The 15,694-nt window shown below is 48.9% G+C and overlaps 1 protein-coding gene across 1 annotated transcript in view; it reads right to left on the bottom strand.

The window, feature by feature from the left end:
- Window positions 1–902: 902 nt before the first annotated feature.
- LOC109729477 (E3 ubiquitin-protein ligase RNF213-like) overlaps window positions 903–15,694 on the bottom strand; it is a 103,804-nt gene continuing 89,012 nt past the window's right edge. The window contains exons 54-67 of the mRNA XM_075994002.1: window positions 15,461–15,555; window positions 14,029–14,188; window positions 13,269–13,449; window positions 11,637–11,728; window positions 10,761–11,012; window positions 9,159–9,291; window positions 8,710–8,793; window positions 8,206–8,386; window positions 7,755–7,956; window positions 6,217–6,294; window positions 5,511–5,705; window positions 4,900–4,989; window positions 4,629–4,807; window positions 903–2,959 (exon numbers count right to left, since the gene is read on the bottom strand). Of these exons, the coding sequence (XP_075850117.1) occupies window positions 2,806–2,959; window positions 4,629–4,807; window positions 4,900–4,989; window positions 5,511–5,705; window positions 6,217–6,294; window positions 7,755–7,956; window positions 8,206–8,386; window positions 8,710–8,793; window positions 9,159–9,291; window positions 10,761–11,012; window positions 11,637–11,728; window positions 13,269–13,449; window positions 14,029–14,188; window positions 15,461–15,555 (2,076 nt within the window). The 3' untranslated portion in view covers window positions 903–2,805. The remainder of the gene's footprint in view (window positions 2,960–4,628; window positions 4,808–4,899; window positions 4,990–5,510; window positions 5,706–6,216; window positions 6,295–7,754; window positions 7,957–8,205; window positions 8,387–8,709; window positions 8,794–9,158; window positions 9,292–10,760; window positions 11,013–11,636; window positions 11,729–13,268; window positions 13,450–14,028; window positions 14,189–15,460; window positions 15,556–15,694) is intronic.

Here is a 15,694-nt window from a genome sequence, read left to right as displayed (position 1 = left end):
ATCTTGTAACCATCGAAGTTAGGTAAATAATTTGCACTCCCAATAATGTCTTCAAGGGGACAATGATCAGTTGTTAAGATTTTCAGGTAAGTCACCGCCAACATAGGGCTGAAAGGAAAATGCAGCGTGCTATAGGGAGATGTCCAGGGAAATGGATTTGGGTGGGAGTGAAAATGAGTAGAGGGGTTGGGAGGGTGGGAGATGAGGCAACTGAGTTTCCTAGATGCAAGTGGATAATACATGAGACGAGTGACTACCTGGGGTCTGGAACAGAAACCGTGGGGTCAAGAGGCAAGCCTGGCGGCAGGACAAAGTACGTCTTCTTTGTAGACCAGCATGTCTCTTCTAGCTGTGGCTCCAGACCACAGGTTTCTCTCCTGAAGGAACCTTCCTCTTTGGAAGAGAAAATGCAATTTTCCACTTTTGAGTGGCATTTTTACCCCTCAAACATGACACTGAGCCTTCCTGCAGCCCCACCAATTCCCTCTCTACCTTTCCTTCCTGTTACGAGGCACTCCTCCCCTCTCACAACCTAAGGCATTGGCAGGAGTTAGCTCCTCTCCTTGCTGATTGCTGGCTGCAGCTCTGCTGCTTCCAGCAAAGTCACTTCAGGCGGGGCACAGGACAGCTTCCCTCCAGGACTCCACTCAGCTTGTAAGTCTGAGATCAGCCACGGGGAGTGGCGCTAAACTCCACTGTGGACTCAACAGTTCTGCTGTCCTTCTGTCCAGAGGAAAAGTTTACCGTCTCACATTCTAAACCAGAATGTACATTTTCTGTCCTGAACCTTCCACTTCATGGATACTTCTGTAACAACATTTCCACAAAAAACGAAACTCTTCCCAGAAGCCTAGTTGATGTCCATGCACCATGAATAGAAGCTCTGCCTCCAAAGAGAAGGATTCCTTAGCAACAAAACTCAAGTTTATTAAAACAGGTATGACAAGTAAAATAAAATGTACTTTTGCCTGTGCTAGGCCAGTGTACTTTTGTACAAACAACATAATGCAGGATATGACAGTTAAGGTTTTAAAGCATAAAATACAAAATGAAACATCTTAATTAAAAACCTTTGCTAAAAGTGGGAAAAAATTCCCAGGCCAAAGGAGGGGGGGGAAAGGCTTTCATAGCCAGAGATTGACTCCTGTCTCCCACCTGCTAAGGTGTGGCACAGTGAGAAACTGGGTGTGAGCTGCCACCCGATGGCCAGGGTGAGCTTCCTGCCAGCTCTGAGGTATCAAAGGAGTTCCAAGTACAAGTTGAAGAGATGAAAACACGCCAACCCCAATTCCCCACGTCTATTAAGTAGGCAGTCTAGGATGCAGTTGTCTGTGGGGAGTGGCTTTGCATAGTTCAGAATGATAAAACAATCACAGGTTACTAAATGCAAGTGGATATTGTATGAAATGTTACTGCCTGACTCCGTCAAGCACTGAAGCACGTATCAAAGTGATGGAAATGGTGCCGTCCTTCTGCACCTCCCCCCAGTGGTGCTCAAGGTGTGCACGGCTGTGTCCTACACTAGCATTTTGAATTTTTGTAGCTTTCACTCCTTGGGCCCAATTGTGAGTTGATTGAGTCATTAACTCACTTTAAATGCATATTATGAATATTGCCTCTAACTTGTAAACAGTTGCTATTGTGATCTCAGTGCAAGTGGGTACTGAGCTACCCTGGAATAGGGATTAGTCTAGGGAGGTCGTAAGTACCAAAGTAGATATGGCGGGGAGAGGGGAGAAAGATAACACAATGAGAAAAGCAGCACAAGGTCAGGGCTACTTGACTGTTTTCTTTCTCCTTTTTCAGAAATTTAAGTGGTTTTGTACTCTGTCTGGGTGTTAGTTTTTGTGCCTTGGCTGAGACCCAAATAAAGGCCTAGGTATTCATACACTCGGGGAGGTTGAGATCTCGCTACAACTGTGCGATCATTTGGCATAATGCAAGCCAACCAAAAACTCCCCACAGGATTGCCAAAACCATGCCTTTGATCCAAGTTGACATTAATCAACGTTCATTTAGAATTTAAAAGTTTTAGAATTGTAAGGACCTTTGGCCACCAACCCACTCCCTTCTCTTTGTACGTGAGGAAACTAACACCCAGAAGTGTCCCTGACGCCGGCCCAGAGCTCTTCACAACGCAGGCTCTCTGGCTCTCGCCCTGAGACGTGGCAGTGACTCACGAGGGTCTGCTGGGATCTTGTTAGTTTGGTCTTAAGGCACTTACAGAATGTCCTGATTTTTCTTGTATTTGTGAGAAGACAGAAAAGGCTACTACTTTTTCACATCTTCTTGGAAACCCAGAAATATCTGTATAGTACTCAGAATTTAAGGTCATGGAAGAAAGAAGAAAACCAGATTCTTTCCTGAGTATAGAATAACTTAGAAAAAGGATAAAGGCAAAACTAGTGATCTGTTTTGTCCCCTCCCTCTAATTATGCAGTAGTCTGAGGAGGGACCTGTGTCTGAGGAAGTGCCAGAGGTTCCAGACACCGGCCATCACTGCCTGTGAGGCTGAGAAGCTTCTCTGTCCCTCCTGCGATGTAAACGATGGCAGGTTATTTCCAATTCCATGTAGTCTTCGTCGACTCCTCGAACGAACGGATTTCACAGGATGAGGAAGTTTGGATACATCCTTGTTTCAGAAGCAGCTCACACAGCACACCCTGGTCTTGTGTTTAGTGCTGCGCCAACAGCTTCCTCCTGAGCACTCAAAGCGGCAGCGGCCGGTGGTGGGATCCGGGCCGTGGGTGCGGGGCCAGAGCCTTCCCCCCAAGTCTCCCCAAACACAGCGCTGAGGAGGCGATGCTATCGCATCTGTCGATCCCGTTTCAGCGCGGCCGCCATTTTCCACACGCAGACACAATTCGAGAGCAGGATCTCTCCCGGGAACTGGTACTCCACTTCAGGAAGAATTTCACTCTCTTTAATTTCCATGCACACTACCAGAGTGTCTCTCAGGCTGAAAAACCAAGAAGAGAGAGCATGTAAAAGGCTCCCAAATAACATACAGGCACCAATCAGTTGTTCCTTTTTCCAGTGCTCAGTAGAACGGCAGTGTTTATTAAGACCAGCAATACCCAGGGTCAGCTGACGGTCAGTCAGCTACGGAGTTATGCAGCGGACTTCTGGCGCACAACGCCTGCCCCCCGCGTGCAGCGCACACCCCCCTGCAGCCTGTGGAGCTCGCCTCGATCCTGGCCCGTCAGATGACGTCGGGCACCCTAGTAATGGGATGTTTATTTACAGGGGTGCATAAGAAACAACGCCTCACCATTTTTTTTTTTTTGCGCCTCACCATTTTAAAAGAGCGCGTATTCCATTTCATGTTTTATATTAATAAAGATTATAAATTCTCTAGGAAAGATATCATTATTTTCTACACTAAAAGTCCAGGATAATAAAGAATTACTAATAAGTTCAAATAATATGAATGTATATAGGTATATTCCTAGAGTATCGTAGAAGAAAATAGCAAATATGAAATGCATTGGTGAGGAAAACTAGAGTTTGATTATCTATTTTTAAAAAACAGTGAAGTCCTTACTTCACACTACACATAAGAATAAATAGGTTAAAATAATATGCAGTAGAGAACTATAAAAGCACAAGAAGAAAACGAGGCTATTTTAAAACCTCGGGATAAGGAAACACTTATAGGTGTATTTTCCTATGGAGACTGTACAGGAGAATTCTATCAAATTTTACTTCATGAGATTAAAGCCTGAGACAGCATTTGTAACACATAACATGAAAAACTAATGTCTCTTCTATACAAAGATTCTTATATATCATGGAGAAAGAGATACAGATCCCTGAAAAAAAAAATAACCAAAAGATACGAAGAGGTAATTCAGAAGAATATATACAGCTGGCTAATAAATATAAAATATGATTGGCCTCACCAGTCAATTGGGAAGGACACATGAAAGTGAGATACCAGTTTGGGGCATTAGATTGGCAAATATGTAAAAGCTGGTAACATCTCGTGTTGGGTATTCTCACACACTCTTTTAGACATTGAAGCAGCTTTTTCTATCAAATTTAAAATGCATCTTTCTTTGACACAGTTAAGTATACTTGTTAGAATATAAGACTGCCATAATTATTTCATTAAAAACCCAGTAGAAGGCCGGGCGCTGTGGCTCACGCCTGTAATCCTAGCTCTTGGGAGGCCGAGGCGGGCGGATTGCTCGAGGTCAGGAGTTCAAAACCAGCCTGAGCAAGAGCGAGACCCCGTCTCTACTATAAATAGAAAGAAATTAATTGGCCAACTGATATATATATAAAAAATTAGCCGGGCATGGTGGCGCATGCCTGTAGTCCCAGCTACTCGGGAGGCTGACGCAGAAGGATCACTCAAGCCCAGGAGTTTGAGGTTGCTGTGAGCTAGGCTGACGCCACGGCACTCACTCTAGCCTGGACAACAAAGTGAGACTCTGTCTCAAAAAAAAAAAAAACCCAGTAGAGATTTAAAACCAAAACGCAAGTCGTTGGGTGCCCTGCTCATGCCAAAACAGGTAATGGGACCCTGTTGCAAGAAAGGAACGATTTCTGAGTCTATGGAAGATCACTGACGTGCAGCGTAGCACTCGGCATCTACCCCGCCCCTCAGGTGTGCAGATCCATACCTCCACGCGGGATTGAAACTGTCCTGGTCTTGGCGGTTCTTCAGTTTCAAGACCATCATTTCGTGGAGTTCCAGCAGGAAGGTATCCAGGCTAATCTGATTCAGGAAAGTGCCGAGCAGCTTAGCGTTTTCTGGGCTGAGGTCCTCTTTGTACCTTGAGCTGATTTCCCTAAAAGGCTCCTGAAATGAAGCAAGGACAAGTGAGACACTAAAGCCTGCAAAGAGAGGGGCACAGCTCCCTCCATCCCGGGAAGAGACAGAGGCCCACTCACTTTGTTCAGTCGCAGCAGCTGTTCGGACTTGTAAGCAGAGAGGAGCTGCCAGAGGGCAATGCTGTGTTTTAACTGACACCTCTCCAAGGCCTGGAAGAGAAACGGCATTTCTGAGAAGGGAAGTCCTCACGCCCCGACTCCTGCCACGCGTCAGTGAACCCGAGCGCCGTCCACGTAGGCATTTTTCATTCCTTTCTGCTCTGTGCTCATTTGATTTCCCGCATGGTGAAGGCCACCTCCGTTCCATCCACTAATGCACCTGCCTCATCATAAAATGTCTCTGAAAGGCCTCTCCCTCCCGCAGCATGTCAGAGTCCATTGGCATCGTGCAGTTTGCTGCTGCCCCATGTCCTCAGTCCTGTCTGTGGTGCGCTCTATCTAGACTGCCAGCATTGTGAGTGCGTGCGTGTCTCCGCCATTCCCAGCGTTTTCTGTTTGCACTGTGGACCGACTGGGGGAGGGGTTGTCTTTGCCTCCCCTGCTTCCCCCTCCTTGCTGGGGGTGCCTAGACTGATGCTTCCTGAACGGTGGTCTTCCTAGCAGGAAGCAGGGAGACCAAGGTGAGGCGCAGCGCTGATTCCCTTGGAAGAGGGGCTTCCTGTGAGACCCACCTTTAGCACGAGAGCCGTCTGGTCACCCATTCGCAAGACATCTTGGACATACGTATTCAATCGCATGTTTGGATCCCCGCCTGCCGTGCTCAGAAACCCCAAGGTGACTTCTATGATGGACAGAGCTTCACAGGTATCGCTGTAGGACTGCAGTTGTCCACTGATGGCTCTGATGGCCGACTTGGGGAGGGAGTTCTGGGAAGTCAAAAGCAGGAGAGAGGGTCTATAGGCTGGGCTTCTTGCTTCTCACTACCTGGTGAAGGAGCTTAGCTTCTCCACTTCCCAAGCCCAAGGTGGGACAAACTCTGTAATAGTCACAGTTGGTACTTGGTGCTAAGTGCCAGGCAGTGTTACAGACAGTTTTAGAAATGGGCACAAGCTCAGTGACTGCTCAGAACAACCCTGTGGGATGATGGAGACACACGGAGGTGTCCCTCTCTATGTCACATCGAGAGCAGGAATAACTAAGTTCTGTGGGCCCTTTGCTCAGCATACGTGGTCATGATGTCATCACTAAGGACTAACCCCACGAGCTGGCAATCTGTTGATACTCTGCAAAGAGCACCTGGCTCTTAGGGAGGCCTCGGAAACTGCCGCTCCCAGAAAACACGGAGGGGTGAGGGGAGGCTAGAGCGGTCCTAATATGACGAAGGCACTCTGCTGAGGCAAACAACACTGTGCAAAGGACAAAGTTTAGTGTGACCACCTGTGCCATCCTGTTCTTGATGTCTTCAAAGAGATGTTCGTAGTTCCAGTCATGTCTGTATACCAGAGTGGGTATTCCCTAAATTGAGACAAAAAAGAGTTTTTGGCAATTAAATCCATGGTAAAGGTTTCCATCAGATGACAAATGTGTCCTTCAGCAGTAACTGAGCTGCAGTGCCACGCTGTTCAGGGCGTTATTAGGCAGAGCAGACCACTGTCTGTTGTCCATGATGTCTGTGTTTAATCCACAGTCTAGGAAACACAGCACCACAAGGAATTTAGCCAGGATATGATGGCCAAGCAGATATATATATATATATATATTTTTTTTTTTTTTTTTTTTTAAGGAGTCTTGGTCTTTTGCCTGGGCTAGAGTGCCAAGGTGTCAGCCTAGCTCAGAGCAACCTCAAACTCCTGGGCTCAAACTATCCTCTTGCGTCAGCATCCAGAGTAGCTGGGACTACAAGCATGTGCCACCATGCTCAGCTAATTTGTTCTATATATTTTTAGGTGGCCAATTAATTTCTTTCTATTTTTAGTAGAGACAGGGTGTCGCTCTTGTTCACACTGGTTTCGAACTCCTGACCCTGCGGGATCCTCCCATCTCGGCCTCCCAGAGTGCTAGGATTATAGGCATGAGCCACTGTGCCCAGCCTCTAAACAGATATTTTCATGTAAAATAATGTAGGCTTGTTCACACAAAAGGTACTGGGGGACATGGGAATGTGAAGGTATGTCATTCACAGACTCCTTCGGTAACTAGTGGGCACAGACCGTGGACAAGGCAGTGAGCAGATATCTGCCAGAGAGCAGATATCACAATGAATTAAAAACAGCCTTGGCTCCAAGCAGTTCCCAGCCTAATTGTGGGCACTAAGGGGAATAAATACATTTAAGTGCAATGTGTTTGGAGCTGGAAGGAACAAGTGCCGTCCAGGTGAAAGAAGAGAGATGGAAAGCGCCCACTGTGTTAATCCAGCACGTAGGGTCACGGGACACGGTACAGGAAAGGGAGAAAAGGGCTGGGACCGGGCAGGGAGGCTGGGATAGGGCCAGCTCCAGGGCCTTGCATGCCCGAGCCTGATCCTGTGTGCAGTGTGAGGCCAGGAGGGCCGCCCGACTGAGGGTGAGGGGTCCGGATCTGGCTCTAGGAAGGTGCATTGCAGAGGCTGGAGCTGGGTCCAGTTAGGAGCCGCAGTGGCAGTCTGGCGCGAGGATGGGTGCTGTGGCCGCGAGTGGGCGGCGGTACACAGACAGTGAGGACACACAGAGGGCACACCTGATGGCGCCCATGGCAGATGCGTGTGGAGGCTGAAAGGAGAGCGGAAACGATGGTGGTAGGTGGGGCCGTCTAGGTAGAAAAACCTAGACGGTGAGTCCGTGAGGACCTGGACAGACCCTGGGAGCACTGAGGCACAGACGCCACAGCAGGGCGCTCAAGAGAGCCACCCAGCCCAGAGATGCGGGCGTGGTCACACAGCTGCGGGTGCGGGTGGCGACGTAGACCCGCCCTGCTGTGGGCATTGGGCAGCGCCTTACCTTCAGGGTCAGCCTGGGCTTGCCCTGGAGGCAGCGGCTGGTGACCTGGCGCTGGATCTTCTCCAGGTGGAACTCCTGCGCGGTCTCGCCGCCCTGCTCCACCTGATACTGGCAGTTGGACAGGATCAGCGGGGTCAGGTCCCGCTCCGCCTCGTAATTGATGACGTGCAGGTCGGTGACCTCAGAGGCGTCCACAGAATAGCTGAGGGACACAGAGGCAGCGCTCAGTGTGCAGGCCGAGCGTGCGGGCGGAGTCTCCAGCGTGCGGGGAGCAGTTCCTGTTTCGTGTCCTCACACTCTGAGCGCACCAAGCACACGCGAGGGTGGGACACCGGTGGGCGCGGCTGAGGAAGCGTCTGCTGGGGACGGAGCTAAGCTTGGTCCGCATCTGCCCTGTGGGCTCAGGAACCCGGGTCGAGCGGGCACGGCTTCCTGTGGCCCCTGCACATACCTGTTGCATTCGTTGGAGAACTTTTCCACCGTGTAGACGATTTGATTGTGTAGGTTAATCAAGTAGCTAACCAAGGCGGTCGAACAGAGGCCGAGGCCGCGTCGACGCGGCAGGATGACCTCGAACTCGGCGTCCAGGTCCAGGTCCGCACTGCAGTAGTCTGCAGGCAGCTTGATTTCACCTGTAAGTGACAGGGCTGCTCTTCAGCAAGGGGCTCAGCGCCAGGCTGCGTCAGTCCTCTCAGGTCACCCGGGAGCTGGGAGTTAGGTCTCCAGCTTCTGCCTCCAGTCTCTCGGATGCTGACGAGTTTCAAATGCTCTCAGCTCCGCTGTGACTCCATACTTACGGACTGGAAAGGACTCAGGGTTTGTTTTCCCTGACATGCTATTTCTCTTATCTGGCGCCACCATCAAGATGCGTAGACTCAGCACTGACAAGGTGCTAGAAAAGCTCTGGGAACGGGTCCTCCTGCAACGTCCAGCGTGAGGGGAACAGGACACTCACCATTGGTCTCAAGCGACCTCCTCAGCTTGTTCCACGTCGACAGAAAGAGGGTGATTCTCTCCTGAAATAACTGTCTCAACCCATCTGGTGAACAAAACACTTGGTAAGAGCCCCACGCTAGCAACCACCCTGCCAGTCCAGAGCAGCACAGTGACACCGTGGACGCAGCCCAGCTCTGCGTCTTTGCGCACTCACCAGTGCGTTCGGATCACTGTTTTAAGCACTAAGCAGAATCTGAGGAGCTGGAGAGAGGGAGCTGCTTCTCAGCTGCGGTAAAAGCCTCTGATTTGTTTTGGGGGATCTAGCACCCTTCCCTTCATGCTAAAAGCTTAGGGTGTAGAGCACCCATGAACCCTCAATGCCCCTGCCCCCACCCTGTGTCCTCACTGGAGTGGTCCTTTTAAAGCACCAAACTGGAAAATCCTAATCTCACTGGAGCAGAGTCATACCTGAATTTTGGCTGCTAATGAAACTTCTGATGGAGTTGTATTCAACTTGTGGAACATTCTGGAATTGCTTCACTAGACTCCTTTGCAAGGCCAAAATCTCAGGCAAGAACTTCACCAGTCCCAGTTCTGCTTCCTGTAGCAGGGAAGAGCACCCAGTAATACTTTAATATTTACCTAAAAAATGTTATTGGGGCGACAGACTTTGTGGCTGGCCGGGGGGCTTGTGGTTTAACCAGGGCAGCATGTCACTTTATATGACACACCGTGGAGCTTGGAAATGGGACAATGGCCATCCATTTCTTTCAGCAAGTACCTGTGGCCAGTGGAGCGCATTAGAAATGGAGGATGAAGACAAAGCCCCACCCTCGTAGAGCTGACACATCCACCACGTGTGCCGAAGCTGACCAAAGAAACCTGCCTCTTGGGCCCATGTGACCAGCTTGGTATGGGGAGAAGCTACTGGAAGCAGAGACCAAGAGCACAGGCAGCAGAGGCTGGCGCTCTTCCTGGGTGTCCTTCTGGGGACCCAGGGTCTGAGCATCCTCAGTGTGATGAAACTGCACCTTACAAAGTCCTTCCTAGTGTGCATTAATTTTAACTGAGCACACAAAACGTTCCGAATCATCTTACTTCTTGCTAGACTGTAAATACTAGTCCATGGAGGGAAATGATTAGAAAATCTGTTGTAGAAAATGAAAATTCAAATGGATGAAAGTTGGAAACTCTGTACTTCTATTTCTAACAAATGTGACTGAGACATTTTATTGGTTCCCAGCTCCAACCCTACCACAGCCAACACACACACACTCTCTGCCACCTTCAATCCATGCAAAATGGTTTAGAAACAGGGAAGATTTTTTAAATTATTATTTTGGCTATGTATGCATTCTTTTTTTTTCTTTTCTTTTCTTTTTTTTTTTTTTTTTTTGAGACAGGGTCTCTTGTCTCCCTGGCTGGAGTGCAGTGGCGTCCTCACAGCTCACAGCAACATCAAACTCCTGGACTCAAGTGATCCTCCTGCCTCAGCCTTCCAAGTAGGTGGGACTACAGGCGAGATGCCACGCCCAGCTAATTTTTCTGTCTTTAGTAGAGACGGTGTCTTACTCTTGCTCAGGCTGATCTTGAACTCCTGCCCTCAAACGATCCTCTCTCCTTGGCCTCCCAGAGTGCTAGGATCACAGGCGTGAGTGACCGTGCCCCACCTGATTTGGGCTATACATTCTTAATAGAAGTTTTCTTATTCAATAGATACTCATTGATGATGAAAGACTCCCTCGAGGATGTGTGTTCTTTTCTCTCTTGCTTGAGTGATCCAGCAGGTCCTCTCCTGGCCTCAAGCTCTTTACAGATTACTACCAATCCCAACTCGTGTGTATATATCATCTCTGACTTTTATGCTTCAGGCTGTCATACAGTTTGATGTGTATTAAAATCTCTCAGAGTCTTCTGCTACAGATATTCTATTCAAATAAAGCACTGAAGTAGTCTGTTGAGATGTTCGGTCTTTAGGAATGATTACACTAAACAAGAGCCCCGGGCCTTCAGGTCTACCGGGGAAGTCTGCCCAGCGAGGGGGAGGCAGTCCCAGGGAGTCAGACGTACCTTCTGCAGAAACTGCCAGAGGACGGGCACCGTTTCTTTGCCATTCTTCTGCTCCACAATGTGCTGCAGGTACTCGACTGTGATCCTTTTTCTGCAGCTCCAAATCTTTGAGCAGTGGACCTCACTTTTCCGGGGCAGGTGGGGCAAGAAGGTCATCGGGTCACCGTATATGATTTTGGCCACAGGGTTGGAGCTGATACGCTCATCTTTGCTGATTAGAATGTTCATGGTCTGAAGGGTTTTATCTAGATGCTAAGGAAGAAAATGATACAGAATTCTGGACGTGAGGCGTCATCACAAACAAATTGGGCAACTAGTGATTTCGCGGGCATTTCGTGGGCATCTGCATCTTACTCTGCTCTCCTCATCTGAGCATGTGATCAGATACTCACTTTATGTATTATTATTTAAGTTTTCCCTGTTTGAGGACCTGTAACTCCCCAAACACAATGGGACTCGGGGACCTGTATTTTGTTCCCATACTTTTATTTACTGACTTTTTTCTCTGATGGCTTAGTTACTCTCGGTAATATTCTTATCTAGCAGAGAGTAATCAATCTGTGATTGTGAGTGCATTTTCAGTGGGTCCCTACATGACAGTTTATTCTTTTCCCTCTGGCTGCACATCCCGCTGTGAAAGCAGTGGGGAGAAAGCTGCTGCCTGCCCCTTCTGGACTCACAGGCAGTGCGGAGGGACGGGTATCTGGGGACAACAGGAGGAAGGTGGTGCCAGGGGGGCAGTATCGAAGCCCAAGGCTCAGCGAGAGGTGTCTGAGGACACCCTCGCAAGGGACATCGGCAGGGGGTGCTCAGGAGATGCCTGTGACCCCATCCTCAGACGAAGTAGCTCTGTGGCTGTGACCACGTAGCACCCACCTGCAGTTCAGGTAACATAATAGCTTCAACTTGCTTTTCCCAGTTGTTTCTCATTTCTTTGGTTGACAGTTTTGCATCAAAATTTAAAAGCCCTATAAAGAAACCCAAACTGTATAGGTTACTAAAGGAATAAAAACATGGCAGTCTACATACAGCAAACACTAAATAAATGTTAAATAGAAATAATGCTCCTTTTGGGGTCACATCTTCCTAATTTAACCTACGTATTCTAAAATAGCTCCTGCTGCTACCGCCAACCTTTGTAAAGATACTTCGATCTCTTAAAATTTCTCTAACCCACATGATTGTAATCTTAAAGCTATTTTTAGCAAAATTACTGAAAGGACAGAACTTAGATTTCAAAATCTAGGCGCAGTAGTTGGGCCAGGCCACCATCAGCCACCTCAGCCACCTGCCCAAGCCTGCGGCGCAGGACACAGAGTGCTGTGGGAACTGTCCCCATGCTCCTGGGATCTGCTGTTTTGTCCTGTGATATGGGGTGTGTGCACCTAGCTGAAATCACACCAGAATAGGAGGCTTAAAATAAAATCAGATTTTGCTAAATGGAAAGTAAGTACTGATGCTGGCGTCTGGCAAAGAAGCACCTGAAGTGGGAATAGATTTGTTTCCTCACAGGGCAGGGCTTTTTATTGCTATTATTATTTTAAATAACATTGTCCTCACAATGGTAATTGTGATCTTTGCCAACGAGCAAAACGAAAATAAAAAACCAGTCTCTTTTTTTGGTTGTGTTTGAGACAGAGTCTCACTCTGTTGTCCAGGCTAAAGTGCCGAGGCGTCAGCCTAGCTCAGAGCAACCTCCAACTCCTGGGTTCAAGCAATCCTTCTGCCTCAGCCTCCCTAGTAGCTGGGACTACAGGAATGTGCCACCATGCCTGGCTGATTTTTTCTATATGTATTTTTAGTTTTCCAGCTAATTTATTTCTATTTTTTTAGTAGAGATGGGGTCTCCCTCTTGCTCAGGCTGGTCTTGAACCCTGAGCTGAAATGATCCGCCCACCTCAGCCTCCCACAGCACTCGGATTACATGCATGAGCAGCCGTGCCAGGCCAAAAATCACTCTTAATTCCACTACTCAGAGATAACATTTTTACTATGTTACCTTACAGACCTTTTCTTTCTGTATGAATTTAAAATTTTTAAATAGAAAATTAGCTCCGTGAATACAGTATATCGTGCCTGCTCTTTTTCCTGTAACAAGCCGGACGTGTAAACACACCAGGTCAGCATATGACTAGGATATTGTCAGGAAAGCAGACGCGGTGACGGTGACTGTCTCTCTGTCACACGTCACCTGTTGCAGACACCCTGCCCTCCCAGGGGGGCAGGCGAGTCACCCACAGGCTGACTGGACTGCAACAGCTCACACACACACACACACTGAACACTGTGTGCGCGCGGGCCCGAGTGCAGCTCTTGGCCGGGCTGGGTGACTGGAAGGACACGGGGGCTCCGGCTGCCCTCCAGGCAGGCAAAACGCCTCCTGCTCCCCACTCCCGGCCTCTGCACACCATCCTGTCTGCCACTCTGGAGCCACGGGGAGGGAGCCTGGTCTCTCTGCAGTTTTCTGCGTGGGCCCCTGCCTGGCCCGCCCTTGCCCCCTCTCCTTACTCTGGCCGCAGGGCAGATGCTGCTCTTGGACGAGGCTGCGCAGGACGTGGTGGACGGCGTTGGTGGTCTCGTCGGCGCTCCTTCCCAGCATCCTGGTCAGCTGCTGCAGGTCCGCCTGGACGTGCTGCCGCAGGAAGCCGCTCGGATCCCGCACACGCGGCTTGATGATGTTCATCAGAGCCTGTGGGGCAACAGAACGAGCAGTCAGTGCGACCTGTTTGTAGAGGAGATGGCGGCCTGGGAGAAGTGAAAACCGGAGCCAGCCGGAGTGAAAACCAGCACAAAGGAGAGGGTGGTTTCTAGGAAGTCCGTGCAGTGGTCCAGGCATGATTGAAACAGCAGAGTGGAACAAACGGCTGCTGGCTTTGATGCTGTCACAGTGAAATGAAGAATGTTCAAGCCTGCACTTTTTGCCATCTTGCTTAATACTGACTTGGAGGAAATGCAGTGTGCTCTTTATGAAGACACTGGTAAAATCATTAGCCTCTCCACTCCCAGTCGTGGGCCGAAGACACAGAGTTGTTCATGTAAAGTGAGTTTTCTATCATGTGATGAGTGGTTCTCCCATACTGTCAAATGCCACAGTGGGAAAAATTAGGGAGTGTAAATTCTATATTGCTTTGTAGACTGGTTTTCAGTGATATTTTCAAAATCCATAGGTGGTGGCCAGGACTTTTTAGACAGAGGGCTCCCTGTAAAAACGCTACCGCAGGTTCTTCCTACACTAGGGAAACCCATGGTTAGCAGCGCCACGCTGTACCTGCGGGTCTCGGACGGCCCCCAGAAGCATGGCCAAGTGAGTGAGCAGGCGGGTGAGAAGGAAGACCACCGGGGACAGCTCTCGGTCAGGCGCCTCCGCCACACCTCTGCGACACGCCTCACCCAGCACGTGGCCAGTCTGGGTTCTGTCTGTGCTGTGTCTGGAAACAGAGAGAGGACAAGGTGAGGACTGAGAAGGGTCATTTCTTCTGAGCTCTCTGACACCCTGCAGTCTTAGGACGTGGGGACCAGGTACACAGTTTTCAAGAAAACAACGTTCAAAGTACTTCTCCTTCTGCTGAGCCCAGACTCCTTTCCCAAGAGTCTTTTCCGTTACACATTCAGCTTCCTGACTGCCCAGACGCACAGCATTCTAGGTGTGCAGTGGTTGCCCTTGCAGCTGCTGTGCTGGTCCCTGGGCAGGGGGTTAGGACGGACGCCCGACCTGCCTCTCCCACTGACATCTCTGCGGGCGGGGACAGCTGGAGTCTGAGTGGCAGCAGCAATGTGGCATGGTCCACACCTTCTTAATGTTTCCCAAATAAAACACTGGACCCAAGGTCTGGAGGAGGGTTTTGTATCACATTCAGACAGGAGATGTAGTATGACAGATACATGCATTTGCAAAAATATGAGAGATCTGAGGACATTCTGATATTTTATGTAGATAATAGGTAAGAATATTTTAGGCTGTCACTGCACTAAAACAGAACGTATGGTGACCACAGACAGGTCCCACCAACTCTCTGAAGGGAGCATTTATAACCACACTAATCTCACCGTGGGACTCCGAGATCAGATTTTTATCTGGATTCTAAAATCTGGTATTGGATAAGATTAACTGTCTCTTTCATTTTTCTCAAAAAAAAAAAAAATAAGGAAGGGAGGGAGGGAGGGAAAGAAAGGAAGGAAAGGAAGGAAAGGAAGGAAGGAAGGAAGGAAGGAAGGAAGGAAGGAAGGAAGGAAGGAAGGAAGGAAGGAAGGAAGGAAGGAAGGAGAGAAAGGTAATATAGTCTACAAGGGAGACAGCATCTGCTGACACAGAAACATGCCTGGTCCTGGTGGCCAGGTGAAGACAAGGTGAAGTCCTGCAGACTTTGATGTCCCCTGAATTAGGTCACCTGTCCATTTCAAGCATATTTCTACAGGGGTCCACCTGAGGCCAACTGGGAGACATTAGTATTACTAAGTATTAATGTTAGTAAGTGTTAACCGGGTAGCCTGCTTTGTGTTTAAGAGCCCAGTGGGCCCAGGACAGATCACATACCTCACTGCTGTATGACGGCAGGACATTGGCATTTATGTCCAGTATGACACTGGCCCGAGTGTACTATAGTAACTAATGTTGTATTTACTATCACTTTAGCAGCTGGAATAAAATAGCCCCCAAACCTATGGTTGACTACGCAGAAAGGAAGTGCAATCTTACATACTTGATAGTAGAAAAGCCATCGTGAGGTCTGTGATTGGAACCACCAATTGGAGCGCCACAGTCCACACACAAGCTCTGTTCCATCAGCAAGCCGCACTAGGGGGAAGACAAGCGTTACTCAGAATTGGTTTTGGAGCCAGTGTCATTTTATGCCCAGATGTCATCCTGCAAATGACGTCCTCCTTACAGGAGGAGGTGAGCACCACTCAGCTGGCGTGTTCTGGCGTGTGCTCGT

Source organism: Microcebus murinus, chromosome 18 (genome assembly GCF_040939455.1).
Source record: "Microcebus murinus isolate Inina chromosome 18, M.murinus_Inina_mat1.0, whole genome shotgun sequence".
NCBI lineage: Eukaryota > Metazoa > Chordata > Mammalia > Primates > Cheirogaleidae > Microcebus > Microcebus murinus.
Note: the sequence above shows the minus strand (reverse complement) of the source record. Positions and strands in the feature narration are given on the sequence as shown.